This window comes from Schistocerca americana, chromosome 1, assembly GCF_021461395.2.
Source record: "Schistocerca americana isolate TAMUIC-IGC-003095 chromosome 1, iqSchAmer2.1, whole genome shotgun sequence".
Taxonomy (NCBI): domain Eukaryota; kingdom Metazoa; phylum Arthropoda; class Insecta; order Orthoptera; family Acrididae; genus Schistocerca; species Schistocerca americana.
In genome coordinates, this window is record NC_060119.1 from 900,459,359 (window position 1) to 900,483,717 (window position 24,359).

The window sequence follows — 24,359 nt, forward strand, 5'->3', positions numbered from 1 at the left end:
CCATAGGTCAAACAGATATCAACTGCGTTTTTTTAAAAATAGGAACCCCATTTTTATTACATATTCGTGTAGTACGTAAAAAAAATTGAATGTTTTAGATGGACCACTTTTTTCGCTTTATGATAGATGGCGCTTTAATAGTCGCAAACATATGGCTCACAATCTTAGATGAACAGTTAGTAATAGGTAGGTTTTTTAAATTAAAATACAGAACGTAGGTACGTTTGAACATTTTATTTCGGTTGTTCCAATGTGATACATGTACCTTTGTGAATTTATCATTTCTGAGAACGCATGCTGTTACAGCGTGATTACCTGTAAATACCACATTAATGCAATAAATGCTCAAAATTATGTCCATCAACCTCAGTGCATTTGGCAATACGTGTAACGACATTCCTCTCAACAACGAGTAGTTCGCCTTCCGTAATGTTCGCACATGCATTGACAATGCGCTGACGCATGTTGTCAGGCGTTGTCGGTGGATCACGATAGCAAATATCCTTCAACTTTCCCCACAGGAAGAAATCTGGGGACAGTGAACGTGCGGGCCATGGTATGGTGCTCCGACGACCAATCCACCTGTCATGAGATATGCTATTCAATACCGCTTCAACCGCACGCGAGCTATGTGCAGGACATTCATCATGTTGTAAGTACTTCGCCATTCTCTCATGCAGTGAAACATCTTGTAGTAACATCGGTAGAACATTACGTAGGAAATCACCATACATTGCACCATTTAGACTGCCATCGATAAAATGGGGGCCAATTATCCGTCCTTCCATAATGCCGCACCATACGTTTACCCACCAAGGTCGCTGATGTTCCACTTGTCGCAGCCATCGCGGATTTTCCGTTGCCCAATAGTGCATATTGTGCCGGTTTACGTTACGGCTGTTGGTGAATGACGCTTCGTCGCTAACAAGGGAACCTCCCCATCGCACCCCCCTCAGATTTAGTTGCAAGTTGGCACAGTGGATAGGCCTTGAAAAACTGAACACAGATCAATCGAGAAAACAGGAAGAAGTTGTGTGGAACTATGAAAAAAAATAAGTAAAATATGCAAACTGAGTAGTCCATGCCAAAGATATGCAACATCAAGGATAGTGTGAACTCAGGAGCGCCGTGGTCTCGTGGTTAGCGTGAGCAGCTGTGGAATGAGAGGTCCTCGGTTCAACTCTTCCCTCAAGTGAAAAGTTTACTTTCTTTATTTTCGCAAAGTTATGATCTGTCCGTTCATTCATTGACGTCTCTGTTCACTGTAATAAGTTTGGTGTCTATGTTTTGCGACCACACCGAAAAACCGTGCGATTAGTAGACGAAAGGACGTGCCTCTCCAATGGGAACCGAAAACATTTGATCGCAAGGTTATAGGTCAACCGATTCCTCCACAGGAAAACACGTCTGATATATCCTATACGACACATGACAGGAATATGTTGTCGACCCACCTAACTTGTAAACTTGGCGAATGGGTAAAAAGATTCTTCTACCTTGCCCGATTTAGGTTTTCTTGTGGATGTGATAATCACTCCCAAAAAAGTGATGAAATCACAAGAGTTTGTCTCATAAACTGCAACAAATGAATGCAACAGTTTCACAGTCGCACAGTTTTCCCTGTGCTCTGTCAAAACATATGTTTTTAACGTTTTCAAATTTTTCCGTGTGTATACCATCAAATCACCGAGCGAGGTGGCGCAGTGGTTAGCACACTGGACTCGCATTCGGGAGGACGACGGTTCAATCCCGTCTCCGGCCATCCTGATTTAGGTTTTCCGTGATTTCCCTAAATCGCTTCAGGCAAATGCCGGGATGGTTCCTTTGAAAGGGCACGGCCGATTTCCTTCCCCATCCTTCCCTCACCCGAGCTTGCGCTCCGTCTCTAATGACCTCGTTGTCGACGGGACGTTAAACACTAATCTCCTCCTCCTAAACCGTCAAATCCTGCATGTGTACAAGCAAATCTGAACATGTCCTGGAACTTTGGAGAGCGAAGTTGATTGTGTGTGTGTTCCTGAACTTTGATAATTGTCTGAAAATAAAAAATTAAAATTTTCAACAAAGGGAAGACTTGAACCAACGACCTCTCGTTCCGCAGCTGCTCACGCTAACCACAGGACCACAGCACTACTTAGGTAGTTTACTCCTTAACGTTGCCTATCTTGAGCATGGACTACTCAGTTTGTATATTTTGCTTGTTTATTTTCACAGTTCCACACAACTTCTTCCTGTTTTCTCGATTGATCTGTGTTCAGTTTCTCAAGGCCTATCCACTGTGCCAACTTGTAACTAAATCTGAGGGGGGTGCGATGGGGAGGTTCCCTTGTAAGCAGAACGCGTGCAAGATATCTGTCATCGTCCCATAATTTCTCTTGAGCCCAGTGGCAGAACTGTACACGACGTTCAAAGTCGTCGCCATGTTATTCCTGGTGCACAGAAATATGGTACGGGTGCAATCGATGTTGATGTAGCATTCTCAACACCGACGTTTTTGAGATTCCCGATTATCGCGCAGTTTGTCTGCTACTGATGTGCGGATTAGCCGCGTCAGCAGCTAAAACACCTACTTGGACATCATCATTTGTTGCAGGTCATGGTTGACGTTACATATGTGGGTGAACTCTTCCTGTTTCCTTAAATAACGTAACTATCCGGAGAACGGTCCGGACACTTGGATGATGTCGTCCAGGATACCGAGCAGCATACATAGCACACGCCCATTGGCATTTTGATCACAATAGCCATACATCAACACGATATCGACCTTTTCCTCAATTGGTAAACGGTCCATTTTAACACGGGTAATGTATCACGAAGCAAATACCGCCCGCATTGGAGGAATGTACGTGATACCACGTACTTATATGTTTGTGACTATTACAGCGTCATCCATCACAAAGCGAAAAAAGTGGTCCAACTAAAACATTCATATTTCTTTACATAAGACACGAATATGTAATAAAAAACGCAGTTGATATCCGTTTGACCTATGGCAGCGCCATCTAGCGGGCCAATCATAGCGCCATCTGGTTTCCCCTTTCAAGCTAGACGAGTTTAGTTCTTTGTAGGTTTTTCGTTTGACGCTTATTTCGTGAGATATTTGGCCCGGTCACGATCAATGGACCACCCAGTGTATATTATTTCTTAATCCTTAATAATAATTAGTTTCTATCATTAGTATTTTTCACGAGGAATCTTTCGTTGATTTAAAACTGAACCTTGATTTGGGCGGTACATTTATACAGTGGAACTAAAATATTAAATACCAAAAACACAACACATTATCACGTATAATGAAGTGTAAGAAAACCGTTAGCCTTCAAAACAAGTTCCAGCCATCTCGGAACAGATAAATACAGCCCCTGTAAACTTTCCAACGGAATCTCTAACCATTCTTTCCACAAAACAGTGGCAGGTAACGATGATGGAGGTGGATGAAAGTCACGCACCCTTCCCTCCAAAGCAGACCACAAAGGCTCAACAATATTGAGATCTGGTAACTGTGGTGGCCATGAGGGATGCGACATATCATCCCCGTGCTCACAAAACCTATCCTGGACGATGCGAGCTGTGCAAAAGGGGACCCTGTCATCTTGGAACGTAGCATCATCATTGAGGAACAAACATTGTACCACTGGATGGATCTAATCAGCCAAAATGGTCATCACATAACCGTTGACGGTATAGCGACCTTGCAACATACCATGGGGCCCATGGAATACCACGGTTTGGCTGCCCAAATAATAACCGAACCCGCGCCATTTTTCTATCCTGGGACGTACATAAACTCAGTCAGAAGTTGGAAACTCTGCGACAAGATTTATCCGACCAAATGACTTACTTCGGCTGCTCCATAGTCCAGGTTTTGTGGCTTCATCACCAGGTTTTCATGTTACGGACATTTGTATCACTGATGTGTCGTCTTGGAATTCGACCTCGCTTGGCAGCTCTTACCTGATTGATTGATTTTATTGATTTATTGATCCATCTTTAAGCATTTTTTATGCAATTGATGTCATCATTTTACATACATCATATAATTACAAAATAAGTAATACGTTTTTAACATTCTGAATGAGTAAACATGTTTTATACTTCACATGTTTAGTAGTCATTAAACATAAATGTGTCGTGCAGAATGACAAAAGGAGATACTGTACGTGTAACACAATACACTTGCTAAGAAAAACATTTTAACAAATATAAATGAGACAAGCTTAATACATGTTAACCATTGGGGAAAATGCATTATGTAAATAAAGCACAACAGCATGGTACAATAACATTTTCAGAAGTGCTCATGTAATATGGTGGTCATGTCATACACAGTTTTAATAGATTAGATCATTTTTATTATATACTTTAAATTATTCTATTGTATAGAATGCTTTTTGTCCAAGCCACCTTTTTGTAATATTTTTGAAGACATTCAGTGATACACTGTGTGCTGTAGGCGGTAGCATGTTAAATAATTGTATCCCTGTGTATGTGTAACTGTTTTGCTTTTTTTTTAAGCCTAGTAACTGGGATGTCCATCATCTGCCTTTGGCGTGTGTCATGGCTATGTACAGACTCGCGCAGTTTATAGCTTTCTTGGTTTTCCTTTATGTGCACTAAGCAACTGAGAATAAACAGTGATGTAAATGTCAGTATTTTTAACTCTTTGAAATAGTCTCTACATGATACAGGTTTCTCACTCCAGCAATACACCTAATGGCCTTTTTCTGCCAAAGAAAAATTCTTTTTGCCCCAGAGTCGTTGCCCCATAACAGCACTGCATACGTGAGGTGGCTACAAAAAAAGGCATAATAGGCATTTAGCAGTAGCTCGTCGGTCACACAAGTCCTGAGATTAGTTAGCAGATAGGTGACTCAGGATAACTTTTTGCATGCATAATTGGTGTGATTTTCCCAGGTTAATTTTGGGTCCAGATGAATGCCAAGAAGCTTAACTGAGGAACTACAGTTGTCATTGTTACATAGGCTGAATAGAATGTTTACAGTTTTAGAGCTCCCTTCATGTTGGTGTTGAAAGGGTGCGAGAGCGCGACATTAAATTTTGCAGTGACGTTTGCAGCTGTTGTCGCCTTATTTTTCGTCACAATACTCTTCGATGACTGCCTGTCTCAATCACTCAACACACACTTTGTCCGTTTCGTGACTTGGCGCATGATGTTTTTCGCCTTTCCCTGTATGCTATCCTGTATTCTGTAGACCTTCCATACAGTGCCTCTTGAAACATCAAACACTGGCTACATTGGTTACAGAGGCACCCGTCAAACGAGCACCAACAATTTGCACACGTTCGAAGTCGCTTATTTCCGACATGATGCACTCACAACTTCACAAAACACTGCTCTGATCCCGACTGACACTTGCACAGCATTGAGGACATTGCTCATACGTGGCCACTTGCATGTTTGGCTAGCTGCCGCATTTATGTTCAAGCATGTATTACTCGCGGTATTTCCATGTTTTTGATCAGCCGCTGTATTTGACAGATCAGTTAATTCAGAAATAAAGCTTGTGTAATTTTCTTTTCAATAAGACGACTTTCTTCGCTCTTGCCCAAAGTGTGTACTTGTAGTAGGCCTGTACTTTTGCGACAAAATGACTCTCGAGTAATATTATCAAGGACATTAAGAGATATTTTCTTTAGTTCGAAGGTATGTTAAAATTTCCTTTCGTAGGAACTAGTCTTTTCTCAGTGCGATCTTGCATGACTATAATTCCTCAGCTATTAGAAATTGTAATGCGAATTCCTTCTATACGATGATGCGTAATTACAACATTCCGAAAATCTTCCAGCTGAAGCAGCAGTGACTACAACCAAATGTAGGCCTGCATGGGTTAATTTCTCGTAAATGTCTAATACTTGCCGCAACTCTCATTAGTAATAATTGGAAACATGGGGCGAGTCCAGCGAGAAACAATAGTATCGGCACTATTCTCCTTGCGCTCGGATGATTGTAAACTCAGGAAGCAAAAATCACTGAGATTTACCCACCAACCAGCTGATACTGACTTAGTTCACGTATTGCTTTAGGTGTATATAAGAGTGTTGTGCTCCTTGTGTCTGAGTTTTAACGTAACTGTCAAGCGTCTTTTAATATAGATATGGCCTCGAGTTTGACCGTATCCCATAGTCACTGATTTTAATTTGGAAATACTGGAATGGCTATCTTCTTCAAGGACTGTAAATGAACGCAAGTGAGTAAGCTGCCTTAATAAAACCCGCAGACATGGGACAGGTAAGTACAGTGATTTTAAGTAGGTTATTCAAACTGAAAGGAAGCAAAAAAATAATAATCAGAAACAGACTTTTTGCGAATTCTTCTTCTCAGAACCGATAATTTGCAGCTGCATTTCAGCGCCTCATTTAAATGTTTCAACCTCCCGCCAAAATTTTCGCACTGCTAATGCGCTACTGAACTATAGGCTGCTATCATAGAAACACATTCTTTTATAGTGGGACCTCTCATTTGTTGTTACAGTTACTTTAATACAAAATTCACTAGTTCCTTTCGGGCAACTGCTTTCTTTTATTAGCGGCATTAGCTGCAGTTGTGACTGGAGTAGTCAGCTGTGCGTTCCATATGTTGGCAACACTGCTTGTTTATACATCACAAGGAAGCGGGAGTTGAAGAAGGCAAGCAGTGTAGCAGGAGCGCGTAAACGCCATTTTAGTATGAGTATGTATCGGTATCGGTCGCGAAGTTGTGAGGACGGACGAACTGAGTAACCGCGCTGCAGGCGGTGCTGTGCAACAGGGCCAGCAGTGTGTAGGGCGGCAGCTTTTGCAATGTAGACAGCCATGCCAACAGGTGGTTGCGCTACGGTACTCCACTGCACCGTTGCCACGGATTCGTGACCAGAATTTGCGGACCGACTGGCTAAAAATAAAACCGTGTATTGGTGCAAATCATGGTTACACCGTTTCTGCCTTCGCCTGATTTGTGATTGCTGACGCCGCGATGGTAGGTCCTGGTGCGTACACTGCTAGAAGGAAGCCAAGGGTGATGTCTTGCACATTTGATGAAACACCAACTTATTCAAAGCCGGAGAAGAAAGTAGGGCCGTTGACAGGTGAGGACACAGCGTATTTTTAAGTAAATTTTTCTTATTGTCGAGGAGTACGAAAGATGTACCGTTGCTTTACCATCGAATAATTGTTTCAGATCATCTGTTACCGACAAACCTGACACTAAAATTCGATACTAACGTCAGGTTGCAGAGGAACAGTGTGCTGACAACAGTAACTATTTTAAATGCGTTGGTTACTGCTGCGTTAATCGTTGCTGCTGTCCCGACGACTGTTTACGTACATAGTGAACTCAATAATTCCCAGCATAAAGTCCTAGTCCTTCAAGAGCAAGTAAATTTCTTGACGGATCGTTACGAGTACATCCTAAAACAGTTAAGGTCAGTGAGGATCCGATCAAAAGGAAGTTCCTTAAATGAAAATTTAAAGCAAAGTAGTAATAACGAAGATTTTATCAGTGCGCAACATAAATTTCCTAGTCAGTACAAGGATGTTGATTCTGTTAATAGTGGAGAGCGGAGCCAGCACCTGCAAATCAAGAAACCAAGTTTCGTGTCGAAAGACGTCGTGAAGGAGTCATCAAAAGGTGCCCAGGCTACAGAGGATACATTTCCTCCATTTTCTGAAGAGCCACACGCATCAAGAGCAGTGGCAGTGGAATCTGACGGCAGTCAGTATGGCACTCATACACTGCGGAGGACTAAGCGTTCAGATTGGAGAGGTAAACAGTCACAGAGGAAGCCTTCGAATGGTGGACGTGGGCGACAGCGAAGGAGAGGAAAATTTAGTGGTACAATACTTTGGCTATACAGAGATTTGCACTTAGTGTTGCAGTTGATGTTGAGAGCTAGTTGGTGTAAAATACCTTATTTAGGGTTGTTGATCCGAGATTTTTGTCTCAATAAACGAATTATTCTAGCCATAAGGCTAATTTTTGGTGTGATAATTCTCGTGGTGTTCCACACAAGATATTAAATCAGTTGAAATTCTGTAGCTGAAATAAATGGCCTCATTAGAAATTGTCACTGGACAACAAATATGGGTAGGTATGAAATTGAGGAAGAATTAGTTAAAGAGATAGTTGATACCTTGAAACACCCCGTCTGCTTGGCAGAGGATGGAAATAAGAGGATGGTGGCAGAGGGAGGGAGGAGGGTATAATGGAGTTATAAATCACTGAATAGGTATTACTGTCATTGATTAATATTTATCTGTGGTGTATGATACTAAAATTTGAGTAAATTCAAAACTTCATACTGTAGCCTACATGTTGTTTGAAAAATTAATAGAAGGGAGAGAGAGAGAGAGAGAGAGAGAGAGAGAGAGAGAGAGAGAGAGATAGTGACTAAGAATGTGTAGCTTTGTTTTGATGAAATTATTGGATGTAGAAATTTGCCTCTATTGTATGGATGTAGAAATTTCCCTCTATTGTATTTCATAACAATATCAAAATTATTTTTATTTGGTTTCCCAGGTGCTGCTGTTGCACATTTCAAGGGTGGGCAGCCAGAAACTTTCATCAGAGATGGAGGTAGTATGTATAATTTTTTGCACTATTTAAAATACATCTATTGTGCCAGGTGCAGTTACCTTCAGAACTGAGTACATTAAAATAAATTTGGCACAAAGTGTGTTTCTTCTTAGTTAAAAGTACTGTAATAAGGATTTTATACTTTTCAAAATATCTGAATTATTTGAGTTCTGTACGTCTATGTGCAAATTTTAGTGTATGCGATTTAGGTTACTGAGAATAAAATGGGGGGGGGGGAGAATCTTTACAGGTCTATTGAAAGATGTGAGCCATCGAAATACTCTTTGAAACGTGACAACATACATTATGCAGATGACATCTGCAGTAGTTTTGTTTGTATTTTTGTTGTAGAGGCCATTCATATGTTTCCTTTAGAATATTGTATGTAGTTTTTGTGGATAGTTCAGATAACACTGTGTATTAGACATACAAACTGTGAAGATGTTGATCCATTGACAGGAGTGGTGGGAAGGGGGGGGGGGGGTGGATTGCTTTATATAATGGACCTCTGTAGTTTAGTGGACATAGCAAGTGTGTTGAACAGTGATAATGCCATCTGATTTGAGTATCAATGTCACCGCCTCCTTTTATCCCCCTTTGGGTTGTTGAGAAAAGCTCTAGGTTGCACTCAAAGGTAATGATATAATTTGAGTGTGAGCTAGCAAAGCCTACAAATGTCTTATCTTTTTTTTCCCTTTCATTTCACATTCAATAGTTACATTTATGTTCTTGATAAAAACCCTCTGTTTCCCTCAATGATGTATTTAAGTTTTTTAATATGTCAATGACAAGAACATCTGTACCCAATCTGTGAAGCCTTCTATTCTTGAGGGGGTCCTGTTAGTGAGTTACTGTTTAGCTAATGTGTTTTTGCTTTGTGATGTCACCCACTGCTAAGTTTTTGAGGCTCAGAACTTCACCGTGTTAAAGACACCATTAAGTCCCTTTGCAGTGCAGCACTGTTTACTAATCCCATGTTAGTGTGTACATAGTTCTCACCTGCCAAATTTTCATTTTCTACTGGGATGGTTTCTTTGAAGAGGAAGCTTGCCTGTTTTCTTCCACAAACAAGTTTATTTATTCTATGCTGATTGAATTATTGATGAGTTTGTCTAATTGTCATTAATTCATTCAGTTACTTAAGAAAAATTAAAATGCAGACCTTATGTATTCTGCACAACTGATGCATTTTTAAAAAGTAATGGTGGGAAGGTTTTCTGGTTTATACTAGTATCTTAGTAAAGGTTAATTTGCTGCTCCCCACCACTAGCCCTTTATTCAAAACTGTAGTTGTAATATGAAGTAAGACCATAATATGCATCGTAATTCTTGGTGGACAGTCTTTGACTGTATTGTAATACAGATTTTCTGAATTTAATACTGTTTAACAATGGAGGATCCAGGATGGAATAATGACAATATTATGATATGGATAGATTCCTAGTCACCATATAGTCAGTATGACTGGTTTGCTTTTGCCAGTATTGTTGTAGTGATACAATGTAGTGGTTGCTTTAGGTATCACTCACTCTCTTGTCATCAGTTTCAATATTGAGAAGGTTTGGGTGTCTTTTTATTTGTAAAAGTTGTTACCTAAGTTCAGAGTTCGTAGATTGTACTGCCAGATCTAGTGTATGTTGATGCGGGAAATGGTTATTTTTAACACCATTGCTTTTCTGTGGGTGAACTGGGTTTTGGTCTATAATTAAAGTGTCACCACTGTAGAAAACAAATAAAAATGGTGAAGTTTACTAGTTCCCAAAGTAGCAATGGTTTTATGTTGTGCTATAGGAAGGATGTTTGAAAATCTATTTGGCATGGAACACGGTTTTAGAGATCTGTACTGTTGATCTGCAGTATCATTTATGTTGTGTGTTGTTTTTGTTAATATTACTCATGCTTGCAGCATTGCACCCACGAGATGGGTGTTGGTGAAAATTTTATTGACTGGTTTTGTTTTTTTAAAAAAGTGCTTTGTTAATCGGTCAGGTATAGGGGTACCTGAGGTGGTTGTGGAAATTGAGGAGTTGGCTTTTGTGAAGTGTGGGAAGTGGAAGAAACATATGGAGAGTTTTTATTTTGGGGCGGAGGGGGTTGATTCTGAAGTTATTTTAGGACGGATGGGGAAATAATGAGTGGGGTGTTAAATGATTAGCCATATTGAGATGAGGTTGACTACGGTTTTGGGATATTGTGCTTCATGTAGGGGGTATAATAGACTGTAAATCTTAAAAAAAATGAGACTGGGTCTTGTACTCTATTTTATTTTGGATTTGTAAATTACGTGGTATAGCATTTTCTTTGTGCTACCATTTTTTTTTAGGGGTAGGGGGTGGGGAGAGGAGGAAATTTTGTGTTTTTAAGTATTTTCTGTTCGGTGTGGTTTATTTTGAAGGGGATGTTTCTATTTTTCTGTCTGTTTAGTTGATAACGGGAAGAGTGGTTATTCGGGGCTAAGTAGGTGAGTTAGGTATTTCATTTGCTTGTTCGTTCTGTGTACATATGGTGTGTGAAAAATTTATTTAATTTGAAGTTAATGAATTTCAATTCTCGGATTTGTTTCATGTCTGAGAGCAAGGGGGTTTGTTTGACAAGTAAGTTCTTACCTAATCGTTGTCGGCATCCCATTGTTTACACATTGGTCTCTAGATTTTGAATACACTTTTGGTGATGAAATGTGTATAGTGTGTTTGTTATGGTTATTGAAATGAAATAAGTTACAATATTTAGACATTTTGATATAACAGATTTCTAGTATTGAATGCATCAGTATTTCAATGCTTCTAATGTCTATCAAATGACATCTATAACATCACATTCTATTTGAAAAACAGCCAGTATGTGCATGCTATGGGTTACATAATTACTTGCCAGATTAGTTATGTCATTTCTTTTAACCTGCCAGTGAAGACAATTAGTTAATACCTTGCATTTTATTTATGAATGATGTTAGATACTCATAAAATGAAGTAGTGAATTACTCCTGTAAATACATTGTGGCAAATCAAAAGAAACTTTTTATCATTCATGGTATCAGGGCATCAAATTTACCTTGGTATTAATACGTAGTCAAAGGCTGTGGCACAGTCATACACTGTGCCATCGATATAAGCAGCTACTCATTACCAATGTGTGTATGTTGGTTGGTTGGTTGGTTGTTTGGGGAAGGATACCAGACAGCGTGGTCATCGGTCTCATCGGTTTAGGGAAGGAAGTCAGCCGTGCCCTTTCAGAGGAACCATCCCGGCATTTGCCTGGAGTGATTTAGGAAAATCATGGGAAACCTAAATCAAGATGGCCGGACACGGGATTGAACCGTCGTCCTCCCGAATGAGAGTCCAGTGTCTAACCACTGTGCCACCTCGCTCGGTGTGTGTATGTGACAAATTCTCTACACTATGAAGACATTTGCCCCTTACAGAAAAAATGACAGATGTGATTTTTGCTCCATGTAAATCCTTATACATTAATAATATTTATTGTGCAAAGGTCAAGGAAGTCCAGTTGCACAGATTCCCAATTAACCTAATCAATATTTCATGTTTTATCTATGTGGTAATTTAAAGACATCACTGTGTACTATACCCATCAACAGTGTTGCACATGCCTTTATCTTAAGACAGGAGAAAATCAGAGGCCAACAAGATGTATTCTTAGAAATCTTTTTTTCTGTGAGAAAACAGTTAAGGTTTGAGAATAGGCAACTACCACATTTAACCACTGCTGCTGTTGGCACATGGCTACCAAAGAACATAATAGCTCATTTTGCAACAAACATGTTCTTACGTAACTTCTTTCTAATTTCGATCCCCACTATCTCCTGTAGGAGTAAGATACCCTTTGTTTTAAACATCATGTATATGTTGGAGCCCTAGTGTCTAGAGATGCAAAATAAGGGTGCAGCTCAGTGAGGTCTGAGTGCTGTTTGTGCCTCAAGAGAATGCAAGACAAGTATCAATCTCTCACACACAGGTTCAAGGCACAATAAGAACATAAATACATCTTTTCTTGCCCAGTGTATCAGTAGGCAGTTGCAAACAAAGGTCTCTCCTTCTGTCCATAGTTAATAATATAAAAGATTTGTTAAAAAAAAGGAATAAGACTGGCAAGAACATGTTTGAGGTAACAATGCAATTACCTTATTCTTCGCACAGCATGTGAGTTGAATTGTGCATTTGACTTAGTACCAGTTTGAACTTTGTTTAGTTGCTACATGAGTGTTGGAAGTGTCTGAAAAGAAATTGTGTTTATCATATGCATTACAAACATGGACAGGTGTGCAAAAATGCTGTGTATCAAATACTGTGAAACTCTGAACTACCTCTGTGATTTCTGAAAAAAATTGCAAAGGGCTTATGTAAGGACTCTCTCCCAATCTCAGTAAATTATGAATGAGAAGATGGGAAATCAGCTAGATACTCTTTATTTTTTCGGTTTGGGGATTGTCTACGAGAAATTTTGCCTACAGTAGAAAACATCATTTAGACTTTTTACTGGCAAGTGCTTGAAGAACTGCTCAGACTTGGTTGCAGCACCCTCTCACAGGGCAAACTACATCAATGAATTTTTGCTAACAAATAATGTTTTTGTGATTCCTCAGCTTCTCTGTTAGCTGGATCTCATTGTATGACTTTGTTTTATTGCCCAACATGAAAAACACTTCAAATGGCATCACATTGGTACTACAGATGATATCCAGATGTGTCTACAGTGAGCTGAATGGTGCTTTAGCAGAAGTGTCCCAGAACTGCATAGAAGACTAGAAATCGGTTACAAAATTGTTATGTAATTGCTGCTGAGAGTTATTTTTAAAGGGACAGTCTCGATGGATGTAAAAAGGAAAAAAATATGGTAGCTAAAAATTTTCTCATTACATTTCTTTCAAGCCTTGTATGTGCAAACCTTAGGTTTGTAACACTATACAGTGTGCAGTCTGCCAAAATACAGTGAAATTGAATGGTTTCCACTCAGCTGGGAGCCACACATTTATTTAGTTGCATTGATTACAGTAGTTTCATAGAATTCATGTTGCCTTGCACCATGTTCATGAATTATACTGTAGAGGTTGTTTCTCTTAGTCTGTTTGGTTTAGTTTTATTATCCATGTCTTACTAGCCTAATACTTAAATGAAGGTGGTGTTGTTGGATGTTAGGCCTTTTTAAGATGTACACAGATCACTGTTACATGAATTGACTGCAGTGCCATCTTGATTCTTGATATATATACCAATGTAATAACTCCATATTTAGCAAATTTACATAAAACTGCTTGCTTGAAGAAAGAGATGTACCTAAAGTATGGAAAGTTGCACAGATCACACCAAAACGCAAGAACAGAAATGAAAGAAATTTGCTGAATTATAGACTCATATCACTGATCCTGATTTGCAATAGGATTCTGAAACATAGGTAACATCATGATTTGCCTCGAAGAGAAGGATCTGTTGACACGGTTTTCATTCATGAAATATTACTTTGAAACACAAGTGGCTCTTTATTCACACAGAGTAATCAATCTATATTTATATATTTCCAGAAGCTATAGACAGCATTGCTCAGCTTCTAATAAAATTGTGTGACTATGGAGTACTGTTACAATTGTGTTGTTGGATTTGTGATTTCTAGTCGGAAAGGTCAGTTTGTAGAAACTGATGGAAAGTCAAAATTTAAAACAGAAGTGATAACTGGTGGTTTCACAAAGAAGTGTTCCACGCCATCTGCTGTTGCTGATGTATATAAATGATTAACGGAAAATTTGAGCAGCCCTCTTAGACTGTTTGAAGATGATGCTGTCATTTAACATTCAGATGCTCTTGGATTGTAAAAGGAATTCATTAAATTTTGGTAACATGATAAATCTCACAAATTTAGCAACTGTCATTTCAACTAAATATCTAGGACATACAGTTACAAATAACTTAAATTGGAACGATCACACAGAAAATGTTGTGGAGAAGACAAACCAGAGACCTTATTTTATTGGCAATACTTACTGAAGATGCAACAAATCTACTAAAGAGATTGCGTACATTACCCTTGCATGTCTTCTTCTGGTGTATTATTGTGCAGTATGTAGGGTACTTACCAGGTAGGTCTTATAGCAGGCATTGGAACAGTTCAGAGAAGAGGAAGATATGATACACAAATTGGGGTGGCAAACATCAAAATGGAGTAGTTATTGTTTCAGTGAGATCCTTTCATGAAATTTCAGTCACCAACTTTCTCCTCCGAATGTGAAAGTATTTTGTCAACTCCCACCTACAAAGGGAGAAATGACCATCAAAATAAAATAAGAGAAATCGCAACTTACACTGAAAAAGATTTAAGTTTTTGTTTTCCTGCATGCTATTAGAGAGTAAAATGGTAGAAAAATAATTTGTAATTATTTGATGAAGCCCCTATTAAGTGCTTAAGTGTGAATAGCAGTGTAATGTAGATGCAGGTATGTTCCTTCCATAAACTTAAAATTGAAATATAGATATATTATTTTCATGAATAGCTGTATTTGCAGTGCTATGTTCTGTTGGTATTTTTACTAATTAATTGCAATAATAAAGGTTCAGAATAACTGAACATTAATTTGAGGACATATATTATCTGTGTTTGTTCCTGGATATCATGATTAATGACAGTAGTTCTGTATCGTTAGTTTCTCCCACCCCTAGATCTAATATGTTTACGAACTGGGGAAAAAGCTTGATAGTAGTGCCCTACCCCTCTCAAGCATTTGAGATAGGACATTGGAAACAAAAAATAAGTAAAAATGGATTTTTCAAAGATATGTTCATTTTGTAGTGCACATCTTTCTGATGAGCATGATATATCAAAGTTCAAGGAAATGTAAGGCATGTTATTTGGTCTTAAGTGTGCCAGAGTGCAGTGCCATGTCTCTTCAAACAGCATTCTTCTATTGCAAGAACTCAAATTTGTATGTTTTGTAATTTAAGCCATCAAATCTATATTCAGAACAGTGCAAATTGAAAAGTCTTGTGGTGACTCTCCTGCTCTCAGTTGGCCAGATTAACATCCCCCCCCCCCCTCCCCATCACCACCTTAAAGAAGAAGAAAGACACTTGGACGTAATACTGGATGGGATTATTTGCGAGTGTGTGAATAAGACCTCTTCAGAAAATTTGCACCCTTTATTGGCTGTTGGCTAGTAACTTTCTCTTTTGTGTGACATAAATTAAATTTAGGAAACATAAAACCTGTAAATACAAGAGATAAGACAGTAACACATTTCTTAAAACCTTAGGTCCAAGCATTTTTTCCTCTCTATTCCTGCCACAAGTTTACATGAGGTGCTTTCCTTTCTGCGAAAGAATCTATTACCCTATCAAAGTTCGTCAAATGTTATGCTGCATGAAAAGACAAGGTTTTTGTCTAATACTGAAAAAGCTGTTAATATGAATAGTACCCAAGACTGGTGTGATTTCTCAATTTGATTACATATATTTTCCCACTGTCTGTGAGAAATGCTTATTTCATTTTATCTAATATTGCAGCAATTGCAACACATGCCAAATAAATGATGCTGCTTTGCCACACATGGTCATTTTTATTGACCTTATTTACATACAGGGTGTCCAGAAAAGGACTCTCTGGTTTCAAAATTAAATATCTCGAAAACAAAGATCGATAGAGGAATGCAGTAAACGGTATGTTTATTGTGAAAGCTGTAAGAAGTTTATACAGCAGTTTGAAATAATAGTTACAAAAGCTGCTAACAGATGGCACTGTAATCGCCATATGTAATGCCTAGTATAAATAGTGATCTGAAGCCCAGAGCGATCAGTTCCACTATTGAAAAGTGAAAGGAGGTTAGTGTACCAAAGGAAGAGATTAAAACCATGCACTCCATTGAACAACGTGTTTTTCTGGCGCTAGAGTACCACAGGTTCGAAGAGAGTCCTATGGCAACAAGGCGAAGTTTTCAAGCATGATTTAATGTTCCAAAAGGACCTGATGCAAAAACCATTTGTACGCTCTTCGCAAAATTTCAACGAACAAGCAGCGTAACTGATCTAGTGGGGCATTTTGGCCGCAAGCAAACCGCAGTTTCTGGAATTATTCAGTGATATCCAATGTCACCCATCCGTAGAATTGCATCTGAGACCGGTTTGAAGTGTTCCAGCATGCATAAAATACTGAGAAAGAGCCTACACATGTTTCCATTCAAAATTCAAAGGCGCAAGGCCATACCCGTACGAGCTGTGCAACAAAGGGTTGCCTTTGCTAATTGATAGTGAAGGGTTTGATGTTGGCTGCATCTGGTTTACAGATGAAGCACACTTCCACCTGAATGGATACGTGAATATGCAGAACTGGTGATTTTGGGGTTCCGAAAAGCTATATTGGTGTGAAGCGAAACCCCTGTATTCTCCTAAAGTTACTGTGTGGGCTGCAGTATGCAGCAGAGGCATTATTGGCCCTTTTTTCATTCGAGAAACAGTCACTGGCACGCGTTACGTTGCAATTTTGGAACAATTTGTCGCCACACAGCAAACGTTACGGGATCGACCAGGTATTGAATGGTTTATGCAAGATGGAGCCTGACCACATCGGACTGAACAAGTGTTTAGATTTCTTGAGGAATACTTCGGGAATCGAGTCATTGCTTTGGAATATCCCAAATTTACTGGTGCAGGCATGGATTTGCCTCCATATTCGCTGGATTTGACTCCCTGTGACTTCTTTTTGTGGGGCACAGTGGAAGACATGGTCTACCCAAAGCATCCCGCCACGCTGGACGAGCTTGAATCGGCGATCGCTGTGGCATGTGAATCCATTTCGGTTGAGACACTTCGAAATGTGATGGCAAATTTCATTCTTCATTTGCGCCACCTCTGTAGTGCCAATGGTGAACATTTTGAAAACATTGTGATCTGATTGTTTGCAAAGATTGTTTTCATACGATTATTTCGCTTATGTATGCTGATATGAGCTGTACAGCGTACAGCGCCATCTGTTAGCAGATTTTGTAACTATTATTTCAAACTGCTGTGTAAACTTCTTACAGCTTTCACAATAAACACACCGTTTACTGCATTCCTCTATTGATCTTTGTTTTCGAGATATTTAATTTTGAAATCAGGGAGGCCTTTTCTGGACACCCTGTAAATAGCTGTACAGGATACAGAACCAATATCAAATGCCTATTAGGCCTATTTCATTCATAATGCTCCAGTTTCTCAAGCGTGAGATCGAGAACTAGTAGTAAGAAACTTATGTATAAATTTGGAATAATCATTCTTCCATATAATCATGTGACGTTCACATCTCTTCTATTTCCTCATTCTAACAATCAATCTTGTCATCACTAATTCTGTAACTACTCCTGCCATTGCCAAAACTTATTTTCCGGCTAACTTCGGTAGCCCTGCCAGAATCACCAGTTTACTCACTCTGCATTTATTGTCTGGTAGGTGTCACTACGTGTTCATACAACTCATTTTCGGTGCTGGTCCAAAAATTGAACTTACGAAGATGCTCACCAGGGGCTGTAAACCCTGCCCTTAGTATTGTAGTGATCTGGCAAAAATTTTGTTAAAAATATTTTTTTCTTGGAGACACTAAGAAGATAACATATTATCCTTCTTACTCCTTATTCCTATTATTGTTTATTTTCTCTCCGGTAGTCTGAATCTATGGATTTCACTAATGATGATAATAATGCTTACCATTCACACATCCAATCAACCACAAAAACAAACAGCAATTGACGTTCACCTGTTCGGGTTTATTCGGCTCAGCTGGTATAGCCCCAACCCCTTTGTCTATGAGAGAGTTTTTGTTTCTAGATGCAATATGATTTCCTCTGGCAGACACAGAACATACACAATATGCACGTATTCAAAAATCAATGTATGATTCATTCAGGAATCATCTTGGAATGTGCTCAAAAACCAACAGGGATGCATTTCATATTGATGAGTAATCGATATACCAATGTGTGCAGGATGCTAGGCACTTTGTGAAACAAGATTTTTTCCATAAAGAATATGAATTTCGCACCACCCCTAAAATTGCCGTCTGGGGCAGGTACCTCAGTTTGCCGCTCTGTTTCATCTCCCGGGTGAGTTTTCCAGCATGCACTACGCAGTGTCGATTTCTGCATCGACGGTGACAATGGATTTCTTTGTACCTGATATCCAGCACGGTAGCCAGTCCGTTGTGGTGGGGCTAACATGTACCCTGTTGGTTGTAGCCCCCTGACCACACAGGGATCGCTTTGCTGATGCTAGGCCATTAACTCTTCACGTATGTCAAGGGGTAGATGCCCATATCCCTGGGGCATCGGGACTCCTGGCAATGGCCATCCTGCCAGGTGGCCTTTGCGACGGCTGGGTAGCACCTGTGGGGAGGGCCCCTGGTCGGAGTGGGTGACATCTGGACATATGACACACGATGAAGCGTAGTCAATCATCTCTTGCTAGTAGTGAAACACCAGCAGTCTCTAAGTGATCACAAGCTCGATTCAATACACAGAAGTACAACCCCAAATTATTCCCCTCCCTGGCCACACCATGGAAAGAACGTCAGACTAAGGATGGTAGCAGATATTATTCACCCTGGTACCTTGTATGTTCGAGAGCTGATGGGGAATCTTTCATGACGATAAAGCCTCAGTTTTTTGTTGAGCATTTAGAGGACAAGTTCGGGGAGGTGCAGGGCTTATCCAAAATAAGATCTGGGTCAATCTTGATCAAAACAGCATCCTCTGCCCAGTCAGGGGAGTTAGTCACTTGTGACAGGCTATGGATGTTTCTGTAACCATCATGCCCCATAAGAGCTTAAATAGGGACCAGGGTATCATATTTCACAGTGACTTTATTTTGCATCCCGATGATGAGCTGCACGCCAATTTAGAGCGGCGAGGTGTACATTTCCTCTGGGGTGTCCACCGGGGTCCGAAGGATAATCAGGTTGCCACCAGTGCCTTCATCTTCGCCTTTGAGGGTGGTACATTGCCCGAGAAGGTCAATGTGATGGTATATCTGTGTGATATAAAGCCCTATATCCCTCCCCCGATGCGTAGCTTTAAGTGTTGGAAGTTCGGCCATATGTCTTTCTGCTGTACTTACAGTGTCATATGCCAAGATTGTGGACGTGCATCACATCCCAATACTCCATGTGCCCCACCCCCATCTGTCTCACATCCAGAGAGCACCATTCGCCTTGCTCTCCAAAAAAAAAAAGAAAATCAGAGTGCAAGACCCAGGACAGACTGACCTACACTGCAGCTAAGAGAAAATTTTAACACCTGCACCCTGTGCGTACGACATCATTTCACGCTGACGCTACAACAGTTCTGGCACCATCAGCTCCGCCAACCCATATCACCTCTGAGCCGGAAGATTACACCTGCCCCCATGATGGTGGGGGGCATTTCCCTCCCTGTTGCTACTGCACCACCCACTTCAGGAGCAACACTCCCCCCCCCCCCCACCTCCCTCCCCCCCCTCCATCCATTGAGGATGCCCATCCCCACTTCTAAGCCAGAGATGCGTAAGTCTTCGTTGGCTTCTCTCACTAGGAAGGGGTCCCTTGGGTCAGTCCCTTTCAAGGTTTCTTCTAGTAGGAAAGATGGCACCTGCCAGTGGCTGAAGAGCCCAAAATCAGCTGGTCGTAGGGCTTCACGCTCATCTTCAGTCATGGAGACTGAGCCAGTGAAGTCCTCCCAGCCTGGGAAACACAAGGAGCAGTGAGAGAAATTCAAAAAGAAAACCCCTAAGACCAAGGAAATTCCAGTGGCACCCACACCACCACTACCTAGAAGCTCTGTGGCTGAGGATGGGGTGGAGATTTTGGTGTCCTATGAGGACCTAGATCTTGCCAGACCCTCAGACACAATGGATATAAACTGGTCAGGCAATAAATTGGTGGCAGCGGATGACTCTGAGGAATAAACTGCCTCGTTGAATGCTCCATGCCTTCCCAGTCTCACAGTGATGTCATCCTCCAGTGGAATTGCAGCGGTTTATTCCACTGCCTGGCTGAGCTACGGCAACTGTAAAGCTTTACACCTGCTATCTGCATTGTCCTCCAGGAAACCTGATTCCTAGCAATGCGGACCCCTGTCCTCCTTGGCTATAAGGGATATTACAGGAACCTAGTGAATATAATAAAGTGTCGGGTGGAGTTTGCGTACTCGGACTGTAGTGAACATGTGCCCCTTCAAACCCCTTTTGAAGCTGTGGCTGTCAGAATAAGGACGACGCAGGAAATAACTGTCTGAAAGGTATATCTCCCTCCAGATGGTGCAGTACCCCTGAATGTATTAGATGCACTGACAGATCAGCTCCCTAAACTTTTAATGTCCATAACCCCTTGTGGCGTGGTACAGTGCTTACTGGCCAGGGCAAAGATGTCAAAACTTTTGTCATAATTTGACCTCTGCCTCTTAAATACTGGGGCCACCACACATTTCAGTGTGGCTCATGGTAGTTAGTCGACCATTGATTTATCAATTTGCAGCCCAGGACTTCTCCCATCTATCCACAGGAGAGCACATTACGGCCTGTATCGTAGTGACCAGTTATCTTTCTGTCACTGCTCCAGTGTCAGGATCACGGATGCCTACCCAGAAGGGCTTTGAACAAGGCGGAGTGGGGAACTTTCACCTCTGCTGTCACCGCTGAATCTCCCCCACGCACTAACAACGATATGATAGTTGAGCAGGTGACTAGCACAATTGTTTCTGCGGCAGAAAATGCGATCCCTTGCTTTTTAGGGTGTCCGAGGCCTAAGGCAGTCCCTTGGTGGTCACTGGAAGTTGCTGAAGCAATTAAGGAGTGTCAACGAGCTCTACAGTGGCATAAGCAGCACCCTTCGCTGGAGCACCTCATAGCCTTTAAACGGCTCCATGCCCATGTTCACTACCTTTCCAAAAAATGGAAGGAGGAGTTGTTGTTGTGGTCTTCAGTCCTGAGACTGGTTTGATGCAGCTCTCCATGCTACTCTATCCTGTGCAAGCTTCATCTCCAAGTACCCACTGCAACCTACATCCTTCTGAATCTGCTTAGTGTATTCATCTCTTGGTCTCCCTCTACGATTTTTACCCTCCACGCTGCCCTCCAATGCTAAATTTGTGATCCCTTGATCCCTCAAAACATGTCCTACCAACCGATCCCTTCTTCTAGTCAAGTTGTGCCACAAACTTCCTTTCTCCCCAATCCTATTAAATACCTCCTCATTAGTTACGTGATCTACCCACCTTATCTTCAGCATTCTTCTGTAGCACCACATTTCGAAAGCTTCTATTCTCTTCTTGTCCAAAGTAGTTATTGTTCATGTTTCACTTCCATACATGGCTACACTCCATACAAATACTTTCAGAAATGACTTCCTGACACTTAAATCTATACTCGATGTTAACAAATTTCTCTTCTTCAGAAACGATTTCCTTGCCATTGCCAGTCTACATTTTTTATCCTCTCTACTTCGACCATCATCAGTTATTTTACTCTCTAAATAGCAAAACTCCTTTACTACTTTAAGTGTCTCATTTCCTAATCTAATTCCCTCAGCATCACCCGATTTAATTTGACTACATTCCATTATCCTCGTTTTGCTTTTGTTGATGTTCCTCTTATATCCTCCTTTCAAGACACTGTCCATTCCGTTCAACTGCTCTTCCAAGTCCTTTGCTGTCTCCGACAGAATTACAATGTCATCGGCGAACCTAAAAGTTTTTACTTCTTCTCCATGAATTTTAATACCTACTCCGAATTTTTCTTTTGTTTCCTTTACCGCTTGCTCAATATACAGATTACAGGAGGAGTATCGGGAGAGATATATCTCCACTGTTGGGTGCCATAAATCACCTTCCCAAGTCTGGGCAAAGATCAAATGTCTTTCCTGGTACCAGGCCCCAACACTGTCTTCGGTGTTACCATAAATGGCTAGTTGTGTACTGACGCAAACACAATTGCCGAGCACTTTGCTCGAGCCTCTGCGTTGGAGAATTACCCCAAGCCTTTCGCACACTGACAGCAGCTGGAAAGGAATGTACTCTTTCACTACACGCTACAGTGAATCCTATAATACCCCATTTACAGAGTTGGATCTCCTCAATGCCCTTGCTCATTGCCCTGACACTGCTGCTGGGCCTGATTGGATCCACAGCCAGGTGATTAAACATATCTCGTCTGACTACAAGCGACATCTTCTCGTCATCCTCAACCGGATCTGGTGTGGTGGTGTCTTTCCATGGCAATGGCGGGAGAGCACCATCATTCCAGTGCTCAAACTCGGTAAAAACCCACTTGATGTGGATAGCTATCGGACCATCAGCCTCACCAACGTTCTTTATATGCTCCTGGAACATATGGCATGTTGGCGGTTGGGTTGGGTCCTGGAGTCTCATGGCTTGCTGGCTGCATGTCAGGGCGGCTTCTGCCAGGGTCGGTCTACCACTGATAATCTAGTGTCCATTGAGTCTGCCATCTGAACATCCTTTTCCAGATGGCAACACCTGATTGCCATCTTTCTTGACTTACATAAAGCATACAACACAGCTTGGCGACATCGTATCCTTGCCACATTGTGTGAGTGGGATCTCTGGGGACCACTCCCGATTTTTATCCATAACTTCCTGTTGCTCCGTACTTTCCATGTCAAAGTTGGTGACTCCCATAGTTCCATCCATATCCAGGAGAACAGAGTCCTGCTGGGCTCTGTATTGAGTGTCTCTCTCTCTTTTTGGTGGCCATTAACGGTCTAGCAGCAGCTGTAGGGCCCTCCGTCTCACCTTCTCTGTATGCAGGTGACTTTTGCATTTCGTACTGCTGCTCCAGTGCTGTTGTTGCTGAGCGGCGCCTCCAGGGAACCATCCACAAGGTGCAGTCAAGAGCTGTAGCCCATGTTTTTGTTTTCAGCCATAAAGTCTTGTCTCGTGCACTTCTGTCGGTGTTGTACCGTTCATCTGGAACCCGCGCTTTCCCTTAATGACAATCCACTCACTGTAGCGGAGACATATCAATTCCTAGGACTGGTTTTCGACACTCGATTGACTTAGCTCCCTCATCTTCATCAGCTTAAGCAGAAGTGCTGGCAGCACCTCAATGCCCTCCGTTGCCTGAGCAACACCAGTTGGCGTACAGATCGCTCTAAGCTGCTGCAGCTCTACGGAGCAATTGTCCAATCCCAAATTGACTATGGGAGTGTGGTTTATGGTTTGGGAGCACCTTCAGCATTGTATTTACTTGATCCTGTGCACCATTGTGAAGTTTGAGTAGCGGCAGGAGCTTTTAGGACGAGTCCGGTGACCAACGTACTGATGGAGGCTGGTGTCCCTCCACTGCAGATCAGACGTGCACAACTTCTCACCAGTTATGCAGCACACATTCATAGTTCCCCTGAGCATGCGAATTACCATCTCCTTTTCCCGCCCTCGGCAGTCCATCTCCCCCATTGGTGGCCCGGATTGGGGCTGTCGATTGCGGTTTCCTTGCCGTCCCTTTTCTCTGAACTGAAGTCCTTCCCTTTACCATGGTCCATTCCTATATGCTCCCATGGTGTATGCCTCGGCCACAGCTTTGGCTGGACCTTTTGCATGACCCTAAGGACTCCGTTAACCCCGCCGCTCTCTGCTGTCATTTCCTCTAGATTCTTGACGTGTTCCGGGGCTCTGAAGTGGTTTACATGAACGACTCAATGTCTGATAGTCACATAGGCTTTGCATATGTTCATGGAGGACATATTGAGCAGCACTCCTTGCCAGTTGGCTGCAGTGTTTTCACTGCAGAGCTGACGGCCATATCTCGTGCTCTTGAGTAAATCC

At 41.4% G+C, this 24,359-nt stretch overlaps 1 protein-coding gene across 7 annotated transcripts in view; it reads left to right on the plus strand.

Annotated features, from left to right (window-relative positions):
* Nucleotides 1-6,642: 6,642 nt before the first annotated feature.
* LOC124614828 overlaps nt 6,643-24,359 on the plus strand; it is an 83,507-nt gene continuing 65,790 nt past the window's right edge. For 3 of the 7 annotated variants that reach the window (XM_047142980.1, XM_047142982.1, XM_047142975.1), the window contains exons 1-3: nt 6,643-7,088; nt 7,181-7,834; nt 8,519-8,578. In XM_047142980.1, the coding sequence (XP_046998936.1) occupies nt 6,977-7,088; nt 7,181-7,834; nt 8,519-8,578 (826 nt within the window). In that variant the 5' untranslated portion in view covers nt 6,643-6,976. The remainder of the gene's footprint in view (nt 7,089-7,180; nt 7,835-8,518; nt 8,579-24,359) is intronic. The other 4 variants (XM_047142979.1, XM_047142976.1, XM_047142977.1 and 1 more) reach the window with 4 other exon arrangements.